The sequence below is a fragment of the Aristolochia californica genome, unplaced genomic scaffold (assembly GCF_029961685.1).
Source record: "Aristolochia californica isolate CCGP_79_NKW_82.1479 unplaced genomic scaffold, dmAriCali1.0.hap1 SCAF_12, whole genome shotgun sequence".
Classification (NCBI taxonomy): Eukaryota; Viridiplantae; Streptophyta; class Magnoliopsida; order Piperales; family Aristolochiaceae; genus Aristolochia; species Aristolochia californica.
The window spans coordinates 25,346,594-25,369,877 of record NW_027181793.1 but is presented as its reverse complement, the minus strand read 5'-3'; the positions used below and the strand labels follow the sequence as shown (position 1 = coordinate 25,369,877).

Here is a 23,284-nt window from a genome sequence, read left to right as displayed (position 1 = left end):
AAAATTGAGAGAACGAATCCAGTGATCCCGGTAGCGAAATTAGCGAGCTTCTCCATCCATTTAAAGAAACAGTTATAACACTTGTAAACGTTTCTGATGATTCTCTGACTAGCTACAATCATTTTCCCCTTCAGGGCGCCATAAAAACTTTATACTCATCTCAAGGGAGCAATTTGCTCCAGACCTCGAATAGTTTAGTAATAATCAAAGGATCGGGAAAAATGGAGCTGAAAGGACCGGTGAATCATGTTAGAAGTAGTTCGTGTCAGTGCCGGCACTTTTGACGCAGCTACACGGTAGCAAAACGTCCGGACCCAGATCGCCTCCGTCTCCGTCTTTTTTGCCGCACTTTCCAGAAGCAGCTCCAAAATAGCAAAAAACCTGGCAAGTAACAGATTTATTAGTTACTACACTGCAACAGCTAAAGATGACACAGATTAAACTTAAGGTTAGTTTTTTGTTGCCAACAACAGCCAAAACGGTAGGCACAAGCCATTACAGATTTATAAGTAATTACACTACTGCATATCAAGATGACAGATTAAACATTAAGGTTAGTTTTTAGTTACCAAAAATAGCCACAGCAGCAGGCACAAGCCATTTACTAGCAACCACCATGGGGGCATCAATCTGCAAGAAAGGTTGAACCACAAAGTCTCTAATTAAGACTAAGATGAGGCAAAAAATTTGAATCTATAAGAGCCAACAGTAGCTATGTATAAGAGCCAACAGTTCAGAACAGTGAGATACATGTATGTATGACCAAAATAAAAAAAAAACATATTTTACGCATCAGAGACCAAGGGTCAGAGTTAGCGATTAGCTTACCTAATCAAGATATGAAGGTAAACTAGTTAGTATTACAACCCCTTTTATCAGTTTCTTTGGGTGAAATATGTAACTATCAAGAGCAAAAATTGGTCAGAATGCTCATCGATCTGTTATTCAAGAACTGAACAGTCATCCAACTTGACACAAACTATTTAAGACAGAATCTTGGTTAGTGTTTTCGCAATATGAAGTTTCATCTGTGCCAGCAGGAAACTGTGTAGCTTTGACTTCGAGAAAAAACAGAAAACCATCCAAACAAACATCTATTTATCATGATACTAATAGGCTTTCAGGATTAACCAAAACCAATAGAAGAGAAATACATAATTAAATCTGCATCGAACTCTACCTCATCTCGGTTGAGCAAACCCAAAAAGTCCATGGTTTTGGTGAACCTTTTTCGATCAGCAGCTGAAGATGAACTCTGTTCCAGATTGGAACTCTGTAAGGTCAAGTTTAAATCACTTCCCAAATCCATAGTAGGATATCCTGGCAATTTCCTGTTTCTTCCCCTAACTTGGTAAAGATAACCCTTTGTCCCCCAAACATCAAACCTGGCATCACTTTGGCACACCAACTCTTTACCCACAACTGCTGAATAAGTAGAAAAATTGACATCCTTTCTGCGATAAGGCATCTGCTTGTCATCTTCCTGTAAAGGAGAACTCCTCCTAGCTGAATCAGAGAAGAGCACTGAATCTTTCACGTTCCTGCCTGTAAAATCAAGTATTTTCTTGAGAAGCCAATAGCAATTGGCCACCATATGGCTACTGTCAAGGCAATTGGAATCCCCATACACAGCAACACGACCTCCACCCATCTCCACAAGACCAAGAATGGGAGACTGAACCTGCAGTTTTACTTGTGAGAAACTTCGCAGGGGAGAGAACCAAAAATTGAAAAAAAGAACATTGGTAACACTGTTATAAAACCCTAACAAGACCAGCCAGTTGAACCGGGTTCAACCTGACCTTGTCCCTTGTTTGGTTTACAGGAGTAAAAACTGGCTGATGCATCCCAGCCAGTTGCCCCCCACCCTCCCCTCCCATTTTTTTAAAATTATTTTTAACAAATGAAATCGTACTGGTTCAACCAGCAGTCACACCCAATTGAACCAGACCAGGTCTCCTAGCCAGGTCGGATTTTATAACGTTCATTGATAGTTTTCAAAATAACTGATGCCAGGTCGGGTTTTATAACATTGATTGATAGTTTTTAAAATAACTGATGCAGTATCAGAACAGTCTGTGACCAACACTCGTTCTTCAAGGTACTTCTCACCTTTGTCACACCAGAACTCAGCAGCACATTACGAGTTGCTCCACTCTCAGAGATGTCCTGCAACTGGAAGCTATGCAAATATCCTCCCCCTGGAAATCGCACTATATTTGCTCCAGAAGCATAATGGCTTTGCTCATCCTCAGCATAAAAATCTCCATTCAGGATTTTATCTCCAAAAGCAATTCCAAAAGGGGCCAAAAGTTCATTTAAAGCTGGAATATTTGCACCTCCAGTAATTGCCGTCCACCAGCTACGTGTGTTATCATCAAAAAACCGCATCTTGACCATAGTATCCACATTATACCAGTCAGCAAACACTGCCAATCCCAAACCGCGGTTGATGACATCATCCCTCAACTTATCAATCTCTTCTTTGAAATATTCTTCCTCAAGATCCACCATGAGCAGTGTGCCATAGCGATCAGCATCAAAGCATGTCAAGGGTGACCCAAGTGTCTCAACGTAGTATCCTGCATCTACCAACATGTTGTACATCAGGTGAAAATTTGTATGGAGGTGGTCTCCATGCCAGTCAAGGATGTCATTTCGAACATCTAGGGAGTCCCTTGGAATGTAGCCAGGAGGGTATTTGATGTTATGGTACTGGTCCCATAAAACCCGTTTAGATCTTGGAGGAGTTGGAACCATTTTCAGTTTCAACTGAAGTACACATGTGCTACTCCTCTGTGAGCTTTCCACTCCTGCAAGTGAAGGACTATACACCCTAAGCGTCACATTTCCTTCAATCAAACCAGAAAACTGGGCTCCCTCATCTTTGATCTGCATATGTAGTGCTAGAAAGCCAGTCCAAGGCCAGATGACTTCTGAGTAAGTGAAGCGAATGCTGAGAAGATTGCCTATTTCATTAGAAGGCAGCCAAACCGGAGGGTCCTCAACATAGCCAATCACACCCATACCATTAAGAATGGTCGCATTGAAGATCACAGGCATGGCACCTGCAAAGAGTGGCTGACGACAGAAGGGCCAAGAGTATGGGCAATCAGTGTAGTCAAGAACGCTGGGGAAAATGCTTGCACGAGGTTGGTAGTTTTGAAGGATCTCAAAAGATTCTAAGCTGCAGAAAATAAAACGTAATAAATAAAACTTGCAAAATCAATATGAATCAATTAGACAGACTAGTTCAAAATGTCATGCAACTTACAGGTTGAGCCTTCCTGCACCCTGCTCATACATGTTTGAACCAGAAAGCTTTGTGGCTCCTTCCACAAGTGCTTGTTTCATGCTTGCAGGGTTCAGAATGTTCTTCCGGGAGCTTTCCGGAAGGACACTGACAAGGAGGCATACTACACCTGCAACCACTGGGCTTGCAACACTGGTGCCTGAGAGGCTTTTGCATCCAGTGCTTATCTTCGAGCCCATAATGTCCTTCCCATATGCCACTACATCGGGCTTCATTCGGCCATAACTGGATAATTCAAAACCGAATCCACTTAAATTATGTAATCATAATCGAGAAAAAGGATTGCATTATACAACAAAAAAGACTGGAAACTAGTGGCAGCAATGAAAGATGCATACCCATGAGGAAGCTCCCAAGTAGTCATGCCACGAGAAGAGAAAGGGGCTATGTGATCATCGTAATCAATGCCTCCAACACCAATCACATCATTTTGATCAGCTGGATTATTTAGAGTACCGTAGAGGGGTCCATCATTTCCTATAGCCGATACCATGATAATATTACTAGCTGTGAGCTCCCAGACCTGCACGAGACAAGTACATAACCACATAAATGCTTTCATATTGTCAATAAGTATCCAGGGCTCTTGGAAATTTATCAATAAGCAGATACCAAAAAAAGTATGAGAGCACAAATTTAAGAAATACTTCCTACCAAATTTACAGATCAGTACAGAATGAGCGTATGATATGCATTGCGACCAGACTTCCTAAAGCTTATGAAATACTGCAATAGGTGAAGCATTTGCTTGCTTTCAGATGATCAAAGAAGCAAGAGCTGACAGGGAATCTGCCAAAAAGTACCAAGAGGACGTGTTTCTTTTAACAGTGGGTTACACTAGTCACCAACACACCCCGTGATACGTCATACAGCCTATAAGACTTGAGGCACAATATTTAATACAAAGACTAAATCAAACCCTCCCCCCTTCCCAACCTCACAGCCCATTGAGCTAAGGCCCAAACCACATACAAACAGGGTGTCACAGTGGACAGAAGACTCTTGATTTCCTTAAGCATTGAGAAATCAGTTAACTAAATCCATATGTAAGGTGCAAGTTCTCTTGATGTTATATACGGTTGGATGAACTAGAGAAAATAATATATGGAAAAGAGGTTCTTTATGAACACAAACTACTGAATGTATTGAAAGTGATCTTAAAGGCTGAATCTTAAACAAATAAAAGAGGTTTTATGATATTCAAAACATTCAGTGGCAGAGGAAGGTTTACCTTTTCCACAAATGGAAGGTCCAAATAATCTGGTCCACCAATACTTAGGTTCAGTACATCCATGTTAGTTGCAATAGCATAGTTGAATGCATCAAGAAACCAGGAGGTGTAAGAGACCTGCAATACAGCTGAAAACAAACCCCTCAAAATCTTGTGACAAATTTGAAGTCAATTGTGGAGAATAACAAGGACTACAGTAGAGTTGGTAAGCCACGGTAAAACCATTATGAATATGAGTAGTAATTTCTTAAGGCACAATCTTCATTACCTGGGCATCAGTAAACACTCGAAATGCATAAATCTCTGCATCTGGTGCAAAACCGGGGCATTCTGCATCTGCACCAGCTATAACACCCGCAACAAATGTACCATGCCCAAGATTGTCATTTAACGTATTCTCATTAGTCCAGTTTGTGCGTTCCTGGAACAACGGTGAGAACATAAGCTACTTGAGAAAAATAAATGTTGCTATTCTTCATAAAATCATTATACAATTAGAAAGCAAGTAAAGTGAGAAAACTATGCTACCAAACAGAAAATATGCAGATAACACCAGCAAAGTTCCATAAAAAAAGTTAAGAGTTCTTTTTTACCTCCCCCAGAGAAAAAATGCTTGTAATATATGACAACAGAAAGGAATGAATAATATCATTGCATACGGACCAAATATATTGGTTTCAAGTGAAAAATGTGAGCTATAGTCCAGATTAAGATTTGGTAAAGCATGCGATTGTGACTCACTGATAACATGGATTCTAGTACACATCAGAGACACAAATTAATGAAGTATCAGCTGTTTCAAGTGAGCATACCTAGAAATCAACTAAAGAGAGGATGCCTTGCATGTGGTCTTAAAAAAATGGCACTAGGAATATTGGAAGAAAAAATCTCATTAACAATGTTGTCACAGTCAAGGTCATCATTGGCAACTTTTCTCTCATGGAATCCCCACCATGCCATATAAAAAAATTTAAGATACAAAATCATTTTCATTATGCTTTATCTGGCAATATTGGGATTATTATGTAAATCCTCCTCCTTTATTTACTCTATCCTTGGGTAACTCGCTGCTAAGTGCCACTGAAGGAAAATACAAGTATAATTAAACAAAAATATCCATCAGTCGGTTCTCTTTCAAGATTCTCCCCACGTTAACATCATGTCATTTTTCAGGATTGAGTCTTGCAGTTCCTCAACTAATAACTACAAGATCCTCTGAACATGCCCAAACCATCTGAAATGATTCATATTTAAAACTAAACAGAAAAAGAAGTCTAGCTTCAAGAACCTCTCCACAGTAAATTTAGCATATGGACCAAATTACTGCTTCTACACCTGGTTAGGCTAAGAACACCCTTGTAGTCAATTATTATACCTTGATATTGCGAAAGTGTGGATGATTTGCTCTAATTCCAGTATCAAAGATCGCCATTTTTACTTTCCCACCCCTGTACGCTTTTGCCCAGAGCACTTCAGCGCCAAATATCGATGTAACCCGTGATCTCTGTAACAAGGGTATTGTCAATAGTAAACTTTCTGATAGGCTAATTCACAACGTGCAAACATAGAAGTTGGACTAACCACTCAGCAGAATGTACTGCTATGGCAGAAAGCAACAACCATCAGCAACGGATGTTAAGAACAATAACAGGCAACGGAACTCGACTAAAGTGACAGATTATTTTTTTTCCCCCACCAGATCTCGATTCTCAAATTTTCAAATACGAAATGTACTCTAAAAAAAAAAAAAAAAAAAAAAAAAAACAGAGAACCTGCATCAGTAGCTTCCGTTCCCAAATATTCGTATAGTTGCCAACCTCCATGCCGTTGTCGCCTTCAAAAGACATCTTCGTAAATATCTTTCCGGGCCGCTTTTTCAAATCAGCAGAGCTCCACCAATCATCGGTAAGCAAGCTCCGCGTATAGCTCATATCTACTGATACATCCTTCACTCTCCCCAATTTTCCGAACTCCTGAATCAGGAGCGACCGAAGCGAGTCATCTATTGAAACAAGACCAAAATCGGTAGGAAAAGAAGCGGCGGGATTCCGCCTCTCGATCCATTTCCAACCAACGGGCTCAACACTTTGCTCAAGATACATCCGGTGATCTTCCACAGGCCGATACTCCAAGAATCGGACGACATAATTTCCGGACGGTACAGTGTCAGGGGCTTCTGGCGATTTTGTTGGGGAGCTCTCTTGTCCAGGCTTCAGAGCGAGTAAAGCAACCGAAACAAGAACCGAAAGAAGGGCAATAGCAGTAGGACGCTTTGGTCTACCAATCGGGATCATCATAGTGTTTTTTCTTCGTTTAGCGTCTTAACGAACCACGGCGTTATGATTTGCCTCCGAGAGGGAATTGGCGGGAAATGGCAATTCCATGGGATGTGGAGTTTTGCTGCAGATGGTGAGAAATAACTTTCTTTTCCAGGTCTGGGACTCTAGAGCAGATTGGACAACAGAAAGCCTTACGGAAGACGAATTTATTCCCAGGTGAGCAAAATCTAGACTGGAATCACCAGGCCCTACAGCTGGTTTCTTGAAGACAAAAGTTCAGCGGCCTTGATCGATCTTCCTTGTGCCTCTGGAAAATGAGTAAACTACCTGATCTGTCGTATCGTAGAATTAAATACCCATGTAATATTATCTTTTTTTTTCAAATCATAATTAACTAAATATATTAAAATGTTTTGACAGAAAAGATTTCACTAATTATCTCTTGGATTCAAAGATAAGCTGTCGAAAGAAAAATACACGGCTTAACAGCGAGAGCGGAAACGAGGGTACTCTTGGAAGTCAACATATATTTAAAGCTATAAAAATACAAAATAATACAAAAAAAAAATAAAGATAACTACTAAATAAGTGCCACATTACAATGAGTCGGTAACTGTGTAAGCGTGTGAGTTTGCGGTTATCATTTTGTGTGCCACAGGGTCGCGAGTGCTTTCTGGAAGGAGGCCAGAATCGAACTTACGGACTCCGGAGTCCCTTGCCCGCATCAGCCGTTTTCAAAAAATGGCGCGAGCTTATCTGCTCGTCCGTCCGCCACCTAAAGAATCTGCGATTGTTCAGAGAAAAATGAAACACCCTCACTTCCTTCAAAAACTTTATCAGCTCACCGTTACGACATAAACAAATGTTGTGTTCTCTAAAAATTTTCAAGTTCGTCTCTCTTAATCGCATAATTTGCCAAGTATCCGAGGCTGGTGATGCGACTAGCATGATAAAATTCAAAGAAACTTTTTCCCGAAGAATGGCCATGGCGGGAGTCAAACCTCACCACCGAATTGGTCAGTTATCTCTTTCATTTTAACTGGTTTTGCCTTCGTTTCATAACTTATTCTGGTCATTTTCATCTTGCGTTAGTATTTTCAAATTTATTCAGCTCTGGGCGTGTCCGGGGGGCCGGATAGCATCGGGCTTTGCATTTTGGCCTCTGGTTGGAAGAAAGATGCCCTAATCGAAAACGATGAGAACTCCGGTTGTATTGATGGCCTTTTAGGCATTGTTGTTGATCACGGGCTGCGCTCAGAGAGCACGGAAGAGGCTCAGCATGTCTGCGATATGGTATTCAGAATGGGTAACTTGACTTCTTGTTTCCTAGTTATGATTTTTATTGGTTTTATCTCTTGTTACAAGTTCAACATCGGTAACTTATATTTGCTTCAATAGGAATTAGATGCGAAATAGTTGCTTGTGATTGGTCTAATGGTCGACCAAAACAAGGCCACTTGCAAGAAGCAGCTCGGGACAAGAGGTCAGTTTTCGTCTTAAAATTTGTTGTCAATGATTGATCTGCTTAAGGTCTGCAGCCGCATTTGGGAATCACGTGGGTAGTTGTGCTTTATTATTTTTTCTACAGCTACCACTGCTGCTGCTACTTATTTTACATTGTATACTTTATAAATGCATTCGAAATGTACTTTTTTTCTTTAATCTCCCTGATGCATCAGTATATGACTGTCACTGGCCTATAGACAGTTTGTTTGCTAAATGCGAGTGAAGAATTCTGTTGATTACTTGGACATGCAATTGCTAATCTACTTGGTAAACATTAAATTTGTTAAACGTAAGACTATGAGAGATCTATTAGTTATATATTATATAACTACTTATATTATTTACACAACAGAGAAAAATAGAACCCGTTAGAAGCTATAAGAGATAAGAATAGGAGAAGATAGTTTCTGGTGATTAGCTCCTCATTTTTAAATATGCATCAGCTTGGTGCTTTGCTATTTTGACTGTTGATCAAGAAGATGTCAGTGAAGTGTCAAGAAGATCATTAAAAGGCTTTTCTCTTAATTCTATTCTCCATTGTTTTGCTTTGCCTGCGTCTTCTTTGGATCATAATACTTTGTACTGGAATCTGTGTTTCTTCTGCCATCCAAATTTGATGGGTGAATCCAATATGGTCCAATGTGGACAAGAAATAGACAATGACTTAAAAAATGTACTCTTAATGAAGGATAGAAATAACTGTTCAGTCTGGTAACCCTTAGGGTTGTGTGTGGCACAAACTAACTAAATTGTTTTGTGTATTTATATGTTGACGAATTAAAGGATCTCAAGTAACTTAGGGAGACCTGAGCTTCTATGAACTTTTATTGCTGATGTTGGTTAGCTTTAGCTAGATTGATTCTGTCTGGGTTGAAATTATTTTCTGGTTTCTGAGCTTCTACTTCCACTACTACTACTTTGCACTCAAAATTATAGATCTATTCCACTTAAGTCCTCTTAATCTCCATACATGTCAGAAATATTTCTTTTACCTCGCAGATTAATAGTTGGCTCACGGGTCTGTAGAATTGACTATTGCCTCTCTATAAACTCTTAACTTCTGGAGGTTTGATTTCAGGTATCAAATTTTTCAGGATCTCTGTATCAGGGAGCAAGTAGGGGTGTTGCTTGTTGCACACCATGCAGATGACCAGGTCAGCATTAACACCACCCACCCTCCAATTTTTGCCTTTTGAATGTGTAGATCTGAAGGATTTGGTCTTTGCCTTGATGGCCACATGGGTGGGTTTCTAGTGTGAAGTCTTGGGTTCAAGTGTTACCAAAGGAAAAGGGTGTAGTGTGCATGTGTAACCATGATTAAAAAAGTAAGATTTAGGTTTGAATAGAGTCAAGTTTGCAATAATCTATATCTATAGACTTTCTATGCCATCTTTTATGCAGATAACTTTATCTGCACATGCCTTTGGATCGGTTGGTCCTAGTTTGTTGTTAATAAGATGCAAAAATTGGCTTGCTTTATAATCTTTACATGGGATAGTTTTCATAAAATTTATGATTTTGGACTGCTTTTATAGCAATACAAATCAAATAATATCTAATGCTGACATTAATAAACAAATCCTTCAGATGAAATGCTAAGATGTTCTTCCTGCATAATTGGACATTTTCAAGCAAAGTCTGTATCATGGAAAGTACAGGATTCAACCAGGGTTCTAGCATTCATATCGTCAAAGTTATTTTTTTTCATGAATTCTTTGAAATGCCAAATTCCACTTGTACGTGAGGTAATTTTATTAAAAAAAATCTATATTTCAACAGAAATAGCTGTATAGAACAATTAACTTTAGCTAATTCATACATTTTAGTACCAGTGATTTTGTTTAGATGGTGAGGTTGTTCCTACATCTATGGGTTATTGAGTAGGCAAATGCGGTAGTGCTTAGTCTTACCTTTGGATCTTTTCCACTATTAAGGTAACTGTCAGCTAAGACACATAGGCAGTTGGTTAAGAGGGATGCTTTCTTGTTTTCTTTATGGAGAAACACATATCCATCTCAGAATCTTATATTGTTGGTTGGGTAAAACTCTTGCCTGAGCAGATGATAAGTTACGTCTCATATTTTGGATTGTATCATCTAAAGATGCTCTTCATGACCATGTCTTTCATGTTCATGCCAATGATCAGTAAAACTTAAAATAATAATAAAAATAAAAATAAATTAATAGCCAACTTGGCTTTTGCTGGCTCTGATGGATGAAGTTTTTTATATTGCTCAGCATCTTTCCATACCCCTAGAACTGTCAATGCTATTGCTGAACTCATAAAGGAAGTTTTCTCCTGGTTATGACTATTTGCACCTGACTAGTTGTCTTCCTGGTCCTTACTCTCTCTATTCATTTCCTCCACTGAATTTGTATCTTTGAGTTCATTTTGATTCTTGTTTGCCGCTTCCCTCCCCCCCCCCCCCCCCCCGGCATATTGAGGTGCAGTGTGTGTTCTTCTCACTCTAATGAAATGTATCTTTCTTCATAAAAAAAATAAAAAATTATAAGATACCCTAATGGATCCAATACCCTTTTAAAATACGAGATTCTTGATAAAGAATAATGCAAAGCAATTCAATGTGGCACATGTTTTACACCGTATCTTGCTCATGGTTTTAGATAATTTTCACTGTCGTCTGGATTTTCTTTATCTCAACGATTTTCAGTCACACCAGACAACAAACATGCTCAAACTTTCTCCATGTCATGTAAATTGTTTTAGTGGCTTTGGAGCTGGCATGTGCTGATTTCACAGGGTCCACCTTAATTTTTTCATCCATTCTGTTAGAGATCTCTTCTTTAGCTCATGTGAACACTTCATAGTGCCATGTTCTTTCTTCTTCAGTTTGTTTATTCAACTCAAATGCTCTGGTTTTTTCTCCTGAACTCAAGATTCATCCTATCAGTAATCCAATCATATGAATGATTTTCACCATAAAAATCTACTATGGCTTGGCCTACATATAAGAGGTATGGAACATAGATTATAGATTCAGATACAAGTCTTATGGAGCATAGCTATTTATCCAGATATTAAAGATGTTGGAGCATATAGTGAATTAAACAAACAGTTGCTTGAAACGACTGTGTAGTGAGATGTATTGAAATTAAAAGGCTAGTAACTTGGATGGAATTGACATGTAAGTAAAGCTAAGGCAACAGTAATCTAAATGGTTGTTGTGTGTGTTTGTGGTTATTTCTTGGAAGTTGTCTTTCTGGGCCAAACCATTCTTTTGGGTAATACTACTGTGAACTCTTTCTATTTTACCTAAAGTTTGTCCATACCTTTAACGCTAAAACTAGGCTGTTAGATTATTCTCTAGCTGGTGAGGTAGTTGGAGGTATTATCCTCGACGTCAACAGCATGTGTCCTTCCAGCTACCTTGCATTCTTTGTCAAAATTTTCTCGAGTTGAAAAGCACAACAATTCGTTTATTGTCGAGGGTGACTCCAAGATGGTGATCTCTTGGGCCGGGGGGAAGAGCGGCATGGATGGAGGTTCATTATTCTATGATCTTTGAATCTTTTCATGTGCTCTGATCTGCTAAAACCCTTGCAGATAGTTTGCAAAGCAGGGTCACCTCCATCCTCACGTTGTAGTTTAGCTTGGTAATGTTCCTTGATTTTTGCTTGTGTTTTTCTCTGTTACTTTGTAGCTGTTTGGTCCTATGGGGCTTTTTTTTGGGATCCGGATTATTCTTTCTTAATAAAATTCCAACATTTAAAAAAAAGAAGAAAAAACAATACTGTTTATCTTCAGTTTCCCACTGAAATATCTACAGCTAAGCCTCTTTTGTTGGGGCCCACATGAAATTCGAGGGGCTGCTTATATTTAAAGGCTTGCCTTTAGTTTCATCAATAGAAATTCAGCACATGGACTTTCCTTTAGGTGTTTTCTTTTATTGATTTGCTTGTGATTGAAGCCTGGCTCTTCGGTTTCACCTGTAAACGTTGGCCGGTGGACTTGCCATCAGATACTTTCTGTTCTTTGTATGGCTGTGACTGGGTCCTTGATCTAAAGAGATCTAATGATTGAAGAGTTAGATATTTTTCCAATGTTTATTCCAGTGGTTATAAATATAAAAATTAAACATTGTTTAGAAACTCCTGTGCTTCCAATCTCTCTCTCTCTCTCTTAACCTTTATACAGCCTTCCAACAGCGTGCTGCATTGAGCTGCTAAAAAATTTCAGGTACACAGAAAAATCATGTGACATGTTGTAATGAAGTCACCCCCTTGTTGTATGTACTTATATGATATGATGTAAGAAATTCATGGTGTTTAGCTTTAATGATATTCCTTACACGAGGGCACACTATAGCTGTCTGGTATCTATTCACATATCTTGTTCATTTTATTTTCTTGGCCTACTCGGGTGATTGTATGGGACCACTGCTAAGGACATGTTTGTTTCCATTAGTCAATGGAAATGATGCTTCAAGTCCATCAGTAGTCACTAAGTAGAAGAATTTAAACTCTGGATTTGTCAATTAAACGTTTATGGAAATGGCAAACGATTTTTGAAAGGCAATTATTTTGTTTAGCACTGAATTGGGGCCAAGTGCAAAATGGGTTTAGAGAAGTCCACTTTATTGAAGTTAAGGATGATAATATCTGATTCAAAGTAAGTTTCAAATTTGATACTATTCAAAATTTAATAGTCCTTGTTTATGCCAAAGGCTCTCTTTGCCTCCTAAAGTGTTATTTTGTTTTAGTATACTGTATAGGACCATTTGTTGAGCCGAACAGGCTTCAATACTTCAAATCCTTACTGCTCAAAACAAAGTTTCTCACTGATAAGAACTGGTGTCTGATGCAGGCTGAATTGTTCATTCTCAGGTTGTCTCGCAATAGTGGCATTCTTGGGCTTGCTGGCATGCCATTTGTCTCTCAACTTTTTGGCTCATGCATACATTGTTATGAAGAAAAGTCAAGCAGTAATGGAATTCTTGTAGTACGACCACTATTAGATTTACGAAAAGAAGATATGTACGAAGTGAGCTGCTGATTTTGTGTCCAGAGACTTTTCTACTCAAAAGATTGTCTGCCCAGCTTATTATACAATTTTATAAATCCGTCTATTTTGTGCTTATATTTGGTGTGGCAGTGAACAGTCTGATATAATGCCTTTTTGTGCAGATTTGTCAAGTAGCAAGGCAAGAATGGGTGGAAGATCCTACAAATCAAAAAGCAATATTTGCTCGTAACAGAATTCGTATGTCATTGAGAAATATATCATCAGGTATCTTTGCCTGAACGGTCTGGCTTAATAGCAATTACACCTATATAGTTATGAAACCTTGCTCATTTCCAAAAAAAATTTACACTGTTTGTGATGAATTTTGCTGTCTTTTGGTGGATTGGCCCTTTGACTCAATGGCCACATGAGGGACTTCTAGTATGAGGTCTTGGGTTTAAAATCTCACCAGGGGAAAGGAGTGGTGTATTGTGCATGTTTCTTTTTTTTTCATGCTTAAAAATGTTACCTTAACTGCCAGTTCTTTGTTAATTTCTTTTGGCTGTTGGAGCTTCCTGAATTGATTTGTGCCAAATTAGGTTTCTTTAGCTCTTTAACAAAGCAATCGTGTTTTTCATGTTTCAGGTGTCTTCCGATCTGAAATGCAAGCTGTTATCTCTGCCTGCAGAAAAACACGTTCTTATATTGAACACATTTGTAGGAGATTGATAGATGAGGCTGTAACTATATCATCGGTAAAGCAAGTTTTGGAAAAAAAAATTCTGTTTTTTTTTGGGTTTTTGGTCTGATATAAATGTCATTTTCTGTTATGGTACTCCATGCATGTCAAATGTTTGGGATAATATTAATGATCTAGACTAGGCATATAACATATTATATATTACCTTGAACTCTTTGGAAGCTTTTGTTATGCCCATTATTTTGTAAAGTACCTGCTATGAGATTAGTTTCCTTTCTTCAAACTCAAAATATTCCATATGAAAAGCATACTCCAGTTTAAGGTGCTGAGACTAATGAACATCCTACACTTGTACTATTGCAGCTAGGATATGCTACTATTGACGTGGAGAAACTAAACCCATCAAAGATTGAGGACATATGTCTGTCAAAGTTTATTGCACAGATCTTACAGGTGATGATCTTTTGCTGATTTTCTTTGTCACTCGAGTTTTTCAATTTGGAACTAAAACATAGTTATCTTCCAAGCATTGATTTTGTATTGAACAAATTTGAATGCCTTATTAACAAAGATCTGATATATTACAACAGTTCATCTCGCAGAGGCATCGGCCAGTTCGGACTGGGATTTCTCTCTTGTTGCTAAACTACTTACGTAGTTCTCCATGCAAGGTTCCCTCAGTTTAGTTATGCTGGTATTTGGTTTCTTTTGTCTGATATATGTTTATTCTGGAATGTGGAGGCATGCAGTAATATGAGAGAAGATGCTCATTTTCAAGTCTGACCAGGCAATGCGCCATCATGCATTTTTTCCTCTACTGACCAGGAACAGACCTGTGGTTTAAATTGAAATCATTTATTTTACTATATGCCATCAAGCATTGTCCCCTTTAAGGACCGGGAAAAGACCTCTGGATAAAATTAAAATCAGTTCGTTTATTACTGATATTTCAGTAGCATGTTTTGTTTTTTATTTCGTTTTGTGTCTTTAGTGTTTGCTTAGTTATAATACTGTTCTCATATCTCAATTGTCAAACATGGCAGACCTCTCTTACTGCAGCAGGCTGTTATCTATCTGCAGTACCAGGCTCGAAAGGCACAAAACTTTTGGTCTGCTATTCAATTGATTCCCCTCAACCATCAAGGGTAAAAGCATCTCCCAGATATTTCTTCTTTGGCCAGCAGTATTCTGCCTTCCGTGATGTAGAGCAGATTATTTTAGAAGCAAAATCACATGCAAATAATTTGGCACCAAATGCCTCGGATGTGCCTTTTTTGCATTTGACTCGTTCGCATGAAATTTTAAGTGAAGCGAAGAAACTCAATCTTGTCAATGAGTCCACCCTCCAGAGCATAGTTTTGTTGCAAAATGAAGAATCTAAGCATTTCAATGCCAAAATTGAGCAAAACTTAAATCGGGAGTTGCGATATGATACCAACTCTTCCTCCACCTCCGTGAAAGAATCACTTCAATATGGACAGCTCTGCCATTTTATGAATAGATTCTTGATAATGTGGAAACTATATTCAGGAATAGCTGAGGATGTTTCTTTGGATATGATCAACTTCAACCGGTGTGGGAAGGAGTTCAATCTAGACAACCTTTGCAGCAGTTGTATAATGCACAAAGAAACAGAGGTTCTGGTACGCCACATGATTGAAAATGACTGGTTGCATCTTTCGGGTCTGTCAAAGGGTGAGGTTGCTAAAGGGTGTCAATCAATGTCTATGGTTGAGTACAAGTCAGACAAAATAAGTTGTGCAAATTATCGTCAATTATCAGCTCAGAAGGCCCTATGGGCCTTGAAGTCTATCCCAGTATCAGCAAGAAGAGGGCTTCCTGTCCTTGTCAATTCAAGTGATCTTTTACTATGTATACCTGTAAGTTCCAGTGTTTTGTTGTTATGATTAAGATTCTAATGAGTAGGCAAGTGCTCTACACAAAAAATTGCATGGTATCATTTGTCTGCACAAAACAAAGTATACTGTAGAATGAAAAGTATATGCTATGCATGACCATATAGGTGGTGGTCCTTATTATCTTGCTCTCATTGTTGTCTTTGTTGTTATCCTTGCAGTATTCAATGATTTTGTCCAAAGTTATTATATTTGGGGTTTTACAATTTCTGCTCCTCTTTGGCAGATGATCAACTTCAATCATTGCCCCTGTCTGTCAGTTGTTGCTCTGTTCAAGCCAAGAGTGCCCCTTGGTGGAGGTTATAGTTCATATCAATAATTATTTGCGGTTACCAATGATATATTATCAAAGAAAAGGTAACAACCACTTCAGACCAACAGAGGCTCCCTGTTCAGCATAGATAAGTATCTATTGCATACTATATTGTACATTCAAAATGAAGATGGATGCCTTGATTCTGTTATGACAGTGCAATACAAAGTTTGACAGAGGTAGTATCTGCAGCACTACCAGCCTTTGTCTTGGTTGCCTATATTAAAGCCTACATTATATTAATTTAGCCTGGTCCTTATCTTGAATATCCAAGAAAGGTTAAATGACTTCATCAATACACTTTTTCAATATCAGGTTTGCTAGTACATGTACATGCAATGGGGCTGCCCCCCTCCAATTACACTAAAAAGATAATGAGACTCATTTACATGGAAAAATGGATCCACTTCATCCTTTCTATGTGATTGGAAGGGACCATCCAATGCAAGTACTAGGTGATCTAACACCTTTTTTTCTACCTATATTCATCAAATCAGATGGGTAAATACTTTAACTAGCAAAGTAAAGGAAAAGGCATGCAGATTCGAAGCCATGTAATCACATTTAATTTTTTAACATAACTATAGATGATCTGATGCTTGAGTTTTGTTACTTTCAGTTAGGTCATGCTTGAGATCCATTTCACTCTTCATTTATTCTTTTTTGAATGACAAAATGGAGACACTGACATTTTGGAAATTTTCTATTAAAGATGATTGTCTTATTATTATCATATTTTCTCAAGAGTAAAAATTTGGTGTAGCAATAGTATCGTTATAGTTGGCTGGAATCTGTTATGTGCTCTTATTTCATAACCTGACCTAGAACCTTGGGACCATCGTTCTTTCCCTGGATGTTTGATATTTAGCGTCTTCACTTGCCCATCCCTGGCAAAAGTGCCACAGTTCAATCGATTCACTTCAAATTGACTCAAATCTCTTGTAACATCCATTCAATTGGTTTTAGCGATCTGATCCTGTGGTGAACTCTTACAAAAGTATCAGCAATCTGATGAGTGTCATCCGTGCTTGACACAGAACGTGAGATGATATTACATGCGGTCAGAAAAACCTTATTCTAGTGACATTCTTCCAAACTGCCCAAGATTATTACGCATGGAGACACACAAGGGAAGGATCCTTTTCTTAACTAGGGCAAGTGGATCGTTTTAATAGTGCAAGTTTCTGGATAAATCTCTAAGGCCAAACCAAAACCCTGCCATTAAGGATTGTATCACAAATTCAACTACACATACCCAGGCCGAATCCAGATAAAGATGAAAAGAAGAAAGCACTGTAGTTAGAAGTATTCCTTGGCACCGAATCTTTTTGAAGTAATTTGCAAACATCCTATAAGCCTCATTCCATTATCCTGCAGTATCATATCACCTTGAAAAACTCTGTTAGGTACAATTACAAACGAACACTTTTAAGAACTTGCACAAATTTTTCTCCTGTCAAAAGTCCAATCCCCCTGAGAAAAATGCCGTTCAATTTACAAAGTAATCTGAGAATCTTCACTAATAAAGCCCATGTTGGTATTCTTTAAAAGCTGTCACAGTTACGTGTATCAGACATTTGTATAAAGAAACTTCCTTCAGACTGTCAAAGACATGGATGGAGAGTCATCAAGGGAGAAAGGGTCATACTTCCTTACCCTTCTGCCCTTCCAATGTTAAGAAAGAAGTAAACCACTGTTTCCAAGGAGCATCTTGTTGCTGCTCAAGCCATGACAAAAAGGCACTGTCTAACAAGCAAAAGACATTTACATAAAGAAGCTGGTATCTCACTGGAACAAATCGAAAATTTGCAACCTGGACAATTGGCCATATTCCACCTTCTAAAGCTAAGGCAGGGATAAAATCCCTTTTGACGTCTTCTTTCACCTGATCCAGGTTCTTCCCATTGGAAAATCCCATGTATGAGAAAAATACTAATAAATCCAAGGGCCCAAAAATGAGCCCATCAAGACCAACCTTTGCAGCTACAAACCGAGCAGATTTTGGTTGCAATTTAAGCCGCATCTTTATGAATTGATCAAGACCTTCATACCTGTGAAACCAAAAAATGTACCTTAGAATAAAATTGTGACAACTTGAAGGGTTACTAGTTTTTCATATGAAATGACTTTTCTAGTTCACAGGAGCAGGTAACCATTAAAGCAAAAAATCTGGAATTGACAGAAATCCCAAACATATTACATCTAAAAAAGAAAGAAAAATCATATTCTCAAGAGTTTTTTTAATTATTATTTTTAGATTAGCACACAATCCTAAATGTTCAGTATCCAAACAGATACTATTTCCTTGTTTCTTGGAAGTTGTTGTATGATGTGCATATACTGTTTTCTTTTCCTCATCATGACTCATGAATATTAAGCATTACTAGTCTTCACTAATTCATTTTATAAGACAGGAGACACATTTTACAGCTTCTTTTTGTTTGAATGGGCACAAATTTTCAAGGTTTTGAGTTGTTACACAGATCAATTGCACCAACTATATTTTATCACTTTGCAAGCATAATACCAAAGCAGCTGATATTGCAAAGAATCAGAGGGAAGAGATTGTACAAGAGTCCTTCATAAATAAAGAACTAAAGCACAAGTATAATTGGATAGGAAAAACGATATTAATGAAATAATGCACATGGAGCAAAAATAGGAATGACCAAAACAAGTTAAAATTGAAGCAAGTGCAACTTATTCTAACATAGCCTTTTGTAACTAATGAATATGGAAGAATTGGAAGAGACCTGAGTATTAGACTTTTAGTACACCCTCATGAGTGCAAGAAACTTGGGGATGGATTCATTCTGAGAGGCCACCTTTTTGTGTCAATGCACCAGGAAATTGCATTGGAATCTCACTTCACTGGGTGTCCCTTGTAGTTATAGGAGAAAATAAAATAATTCGTGAGGGGTGGCAATTACTTAATGGTGTGTATGAGGTCTATCAAGAATCATGACCCTTAGCTTTTGTTTAGAAGATGATATGTAGCTGCACAATTCTTACTTTTGAGTCACTATCTTGAAGAAGTACACCTCATGGAAATACGATTAACGAGGGGATCCAATTTCACTTCCTCTTTACATAGGTGATTGATTTCTAGTTCTAGGTCAATCATTTTCATTGTACGCTAATTCTACCATTATAACTCCACCAGAATTAGCAATGTTCAGATGGCAATTAGATATTGTCAACTTCTTAAACACATTCTAGCATTTTATGTTGTTCACATAAAAAATGATATAAAAGACTAATTATTATGCCGAGGGAAAGTATATTACAGATCATGGGTTTATTTAAATAATATTTATGAGAAAACAGATTGCATTAGTGTGTATATATTTTGATACATACAAGAATAGAGATATTTCAAAAGAATGAAAATATTTTCAAGGTTAAAGTTGTTTCTTTGCATCTATAAAGAAGGATCACTTTGGAAGCTACGATTAATGTGAATATTAGCAGAAAAAACTAACCAAAAATGACCAACGGGTCCAACAAATCCAAATCCAAACATGCTTGTGATGGCTACCCTCCGCCAATTTATCTTGAGTTCTTGACTTCCATCCTGATAAGTAAACAAGTGACACTAAATATCAATGAGTGATTCACATAATTAATCTGGTGCAGGTTCCCAACCAGTTTTTAACATAAAATACTAAAACCTTTCTTAAGAAAACACTAAAAAAAGGATTAATTCATAGCTGAAGACATCAATTCTCTCCGATTATCTCTTAACACACGTGTCTTCAAATTGCAGTTCATCGGCAGGCTATCCTGGGCTTCTAAATAGAATAGAACTAATTTTTCATATATTTATCAACACTATTGAATGAGTTTAGTTAAGAATAAAAAAAAACTAGATGTGGTACTTTTGTTTTAACTAAATCAGTATCTATTTGTCTAAACCAGTAGCCATAAACAAAGTTGATCTGAACTCCACATTCATTTTCTAACAAGCGAGTGAACTTTGGGTGCATGAGCAGGAGGCTTTAAATAAGGGTCAGCATTCATCTTACTTGGCTTTTTTTTCTTTTAGTGCGGGTGTGTGTGCAATAAATTTAGAAGTTTCAGTTTTCCATAATTGAAAAATAATTTAGAACTTGGAAGTGCATGAAAGTCAAATTTTCTCCTTTCTATCTTCGGTTAAAACCTGAACCTTAAATACCCACATATCTCATCTTATTTTTTAGAACAAATGCTCATTTTATCTCATCTAGAAAAAAAATTTAAACAGTTTTCTTTGGACAAAATCAAAAGTTAATTGAGGAGAGAGAGATTCTACTACATATGTAAGAACTGGAAGCTCATTTCTGAATGAAAACCTAAGATATCTTTCCACACCAGGAGCATACACTAACCACCAGGACACCCATCATGTTTCCCACTGACAACAGAAGAACTTCTCTTCACTGCCTAAGAGCATATTCAATCTTGTTGCATGAACAAGATTTCATACAATTTTTTCAAAAGAGTGAAGAACAACCTTCTTTTCAGCACCTGAGCCAACCTATTCTTCTAAGAGTAAAAACAGAAGCATTCAATTTAGCCACAGAAATAGGTGCAAAAAAAAAAAAAGCCAAATTGATTCGATTAAATACTGTGTAGAAGATGAAACAACCCTGATAGACAACAAAGTAGTCCATTCTAGCAGTTATTCTGGAGGGGCTGAGTGCAGCAAGAACTGAACAGAATTTTTTTTTTTTCCTAAAAGACAGTGAACAGCAACATTTTAAACAACTGGAGATAATCTGTTCTCAAACATTGGATAGGACGAGTTCCCGATGCAGTCCTTTTCAGAAGCAAGAAAAGTATAATCCAAAGTAGCAGCCAGAGGTTGTCAGTGATGAAATTACCTTCCAATGATATCAATCAACATCCTGTGTGTAAATTACAGCTAATGCAATTGCAAACAAAAAGCAACTCGCAACTGCCAGGAACCAAAATTCCAAGTTAAAGATGTTGATGAAATACAAGGACAACAATGAAGCAAACTTATTTGGAGTTTTTTTTTTTTTTTTTGAAAAGTATATTTTCAGCCAGTTACTGCTATAAATAATTATATGGAGGGATTTACTTATCAAGGAGTCATTTCATCAAGAGTAGGATTAGGTTTGCTAATGCCAAGGAGACAAGAAATGATTGTATTACATTCAGAAGGAAACTGAATTTGGAATGCATTCCAGGCAGGACGACCACATGGTCAATGTCCTACCCAATCCTCAAACTGGAACTTTTCCGTAGTTGTCACCCTTCTCAAAAGTCGATTTAGTAAGTAACCACTTCTTTACATTCAATGCAGCATGCATTTACTATTATTGGTTACATATTAGATTTGACGTTTTAGTCACCAATGACTTCACCCTTAATGTGCATTAATAGAGCATAGTTTTTCTAAGAGAATGAATAGAAATTGAAAGAAAAAAATAAGAAAACAAAGTAGCCATTACAGTAGCTAGGTCTACGATGAGAAATTAGAGAAAAGCATGCTTTCTCCGGCTAAACTCAGGCATGAGATGAGTTGAATCTATAGACACATTCAAGCAGGATGAGTACATTAACAATAATAGATTAAAACAAAAAGGACAACAATGTGTAACAGGAAAGGAAGAAAATAGAAAATAAAGAAAATAAACGACTAAAAAAGACAGAATAAAACGAAAAACATGCCAGATCATCAGAACAAACCATATGCCTGATTGAACGAGGAAAAGAAGGCAGATATTAAGAGTTACTTGATTTAAAAACAGCTTGGCTGATGAAAAACAAAGACAAACCACCGGTAGAAATTGAGCAGCTAGACAAGAATACCCAAAAGCAAATAAAGTATAAGAGCCTACCAGTATGAGAGAGCCGATGGTCTCGATTGGGAAATCAGCAGAAAAAATGAAAAAAGAAAAAGAAGAGATGAAAAAGTATTACTATACAAACACCAAGAATCACAAGCAGCACATGCTATAAACACTTGGACAAGAATCCCGCCCCGAAGTTGAAAAAGGTAGGAAGGTTACAACTCCTGGATTATCAAAGACAACACAAAAACAAGATACCTACCAATGATCGTCCAATTCCACAACCATATAGAACAAGTAAGAAAAAGATAAGAACGCCATTCAGTTAAAAGCAATACGTACTAAAAAGAAAACCTTATGCCACTACTTCGATAAGATCAACTTATCAGGTGTGCACTTAACCTCATATGAAAGTATCAGAAATAAAACCAAGGCAGGTAACTAGAGAGGATGACAACAAGGTGAGAATAAAGATTGCGACGAGTTGAGCTTACTGTGTGTTCTTTCTTTACGTTGACGGTAGACTGCGTTATAGCCTGCGCAGCTATGTCTCCTATGCCCCACAGAAAACCGGAGCTGATGATTTGGGTCTTCAACGGATGAACTGTAAGACATCTCTGATACCATTTCCATACATTCAACATCATCCAATTAATAGTTCTCTGATTCTCCAAAAAATCAGTAAAGATTAAATGAGAGAAAGAACTTCCGCTTGTGAGCGTTCCTGTAAAAAGGGGAGGTCAGATTTGAGGAATCAGGAGGGGGGGGGGGGGGGAAGACAGGGAGTTCTTCCGTAAAACAAGTTGTTTCACTAATCTTTGGAGGGGTTTGGTCCGCAACGAGGCAACTAGGCGGAAGAGAGGTATTCCTCCATTTTGGCGTCACCGAATAGTTACAGTGAGCAAAGGAGGTCTTACGTGAGAAGCACATGAGAAGCTTCATCTGGACCTTCCCGCCCTCTCTCAGAAGTGATCATAACCGTTATTCGGCACTCCCATTAACCTGCAATGACTCGCAACCCCAAAAAGGCCTGTAATGGGCCAAAGCCCCTAAAGCCTATCCTATCTCATCCCAACTTGTAACAACTTCATCCTGAAGCATTGCAACGCTGAGCATTCCAAGACTTCCACCAGACAGAATTAAATACCAGGATGTCCCGGGGGAACGCCACGCCTGAGTTTCTCATCTTACATATATATATATCGAAATCGAGTTGTGTTGGAAGAACAGTTCCATCTCGTCCCAACCTTCCGGATTTTAAGAAG

The 23,284-nt window shown here is 37.9% G+C and overlaps 3 protein-coding genes across 3 annotated transcripts; 1 reads left to right on the top strand and 2 right to left on the bottom strand.

Moving 5' to 3' along the window:
• Nucleotides 1–32: 32 nt before the first annotated feature.
• LOC137945591 (subtilisin-like protease SBT6.1) lies at nt 33–7,116 on the bottom strand. Its single transcript, XM_068791532.1, has 10 exons — nt 6,317–7,116; nt 5,920–6,048; nt 4,813–4,965; nt 4,545–4,661; nt 3,652–3,836; nt 3,275–3,538; nt 2,113–3,187; nt 1,181–1,681; nt 570–630; nt 33–381 (listed from the first exon to the last, which is right to left on the bottom strand). The coding sequence occupies exons 1-10, from the start codon at nt 6,839–6,841 to the stop codon at nt 290–292; spliced, it is 3,102 nt and encodes a 1,033-aa protein (XP_068647633.1). The 5' UTR covers nt 6,842–7,116; the 3' UTR covers nt 33–289.
• A 498-nt stretch (nt 7,117–7,614) lies between these two features.
• Nucleotides 7,615–16,560, top strand: LOC137946951 (uncharacterized). Its single transcript, XM_068793239.1, has 11 exons — nt 7,615–7,839; nt 7,935–8,129; nt 8,222–8,306; nt 9,408–9,483; nt 13,155–13,331; nt 13,475–13,577; nt 13,938–14,047; nt 14,356–14,445; nt 14,583–14,663; nt 15,036–15,872; nt 16,135–16,560. The coding sequence occupies exons 1-11, from the start codon at nt 7,686–7,688 to the stop codon at nt 16,225–16,227; spliced, it is 2,001 nt and encodes a 666-aa protein (XP_068649340.1). The 5' UTR covers nt 7,615–7,685; the 3' UTR covers nt 16,228–16,560.
• A 1,176-nt stretch (nt 16,561–17,736) lies between these two features.
• Nucleotides 17,737–22,865, bottom strand: LOC137946174 (uncharacterized). Its single transcript, XM_068792386.1, has 3 exons — nt 22,514–22,865; nt 19,704–19,795; nt 17,737–18,272 (listed from the first exon to the last, which is right to left on the bottom strand). The coding sequence occupies exons 1-3, from the start codon at nt 22,664–22,666 to the stop codon at nt 17,864–17,866; spliced, it is 654 nt and encodes a 217-aa protein (XP_068648487.1). The 5' UTR covers nt 22,667–22,865; the 3' UTR covers nt 17,737–17,863.
• Between the last annotated feature and the right edge of the window lie 419 nt (nt 22,866–23,284).

Bases quoted from the DNA above. Each gene is read 5' to 3' on its own strand.
- LOC137946951 (XM_068793239.1), top strand. From the start codon at position 7,686: ATGTTGTGTTCTCTAAAAATTTTCAAGTTCGTCTCTCTTAATCGCATA. The intron at 8,307-9,407 runs GTCAGTTTTCGT...GTTTGATTTCAG, and splicing joins GAAGCAGCTCGGGACAAGAG to GTATCAAATTTTTCAGGATC. The intron at 13,578-13,937 runs GTATCTTTGCCT...TTCATGTTTCAG, and splicing joins ATTGAGAAATATATCATCAG to GTGTCTTCCGATCTGAAATG.
- LOC137945591 (XM_068791532.1), bottom strand. From the start codon at position 6,841: ATGATGATCCCGATTGGTAGACCAAAGCGTCCTACTGCTATTGCCCTT. The intron at 3,188-3,274 runs GTAAGTTGCATG...TATTTTCTGCAG, and splicing joins GGTGCAGGAAGGCTCAACCT to CTTAGAATCTTTTGAGATCC. The intron at 1,682-2,112 runs GTGAGAAGTACC...GTAAAACTGCAG, and splicing joins TGAGTTCTGGTGTGACAAAG to GTTCAGTCTCCCATTCTTGG.
- LOC137946174 (XM_068792386.1), bottom strand. From the start codon at position 22,666: ATGATGTTGAATGTATGGAAATGGTATCAGAGATGTCTTACAGTTCAT. The intron at 19,796-22,513 runs GTAAGCTCAACT...TTTACTTATCAG, and splicing joins ACGTAAAGAAAGAACACACA to GATGGAAGTCAAGAACTCAA. The intron at 18,273-19,703 runs GTTAGTTTTTTC...TTGGTTTCACAG, and splicing joins GGACCCGTTGGTCATTTTTG to GTATGAAGGTCTTGATCAAT.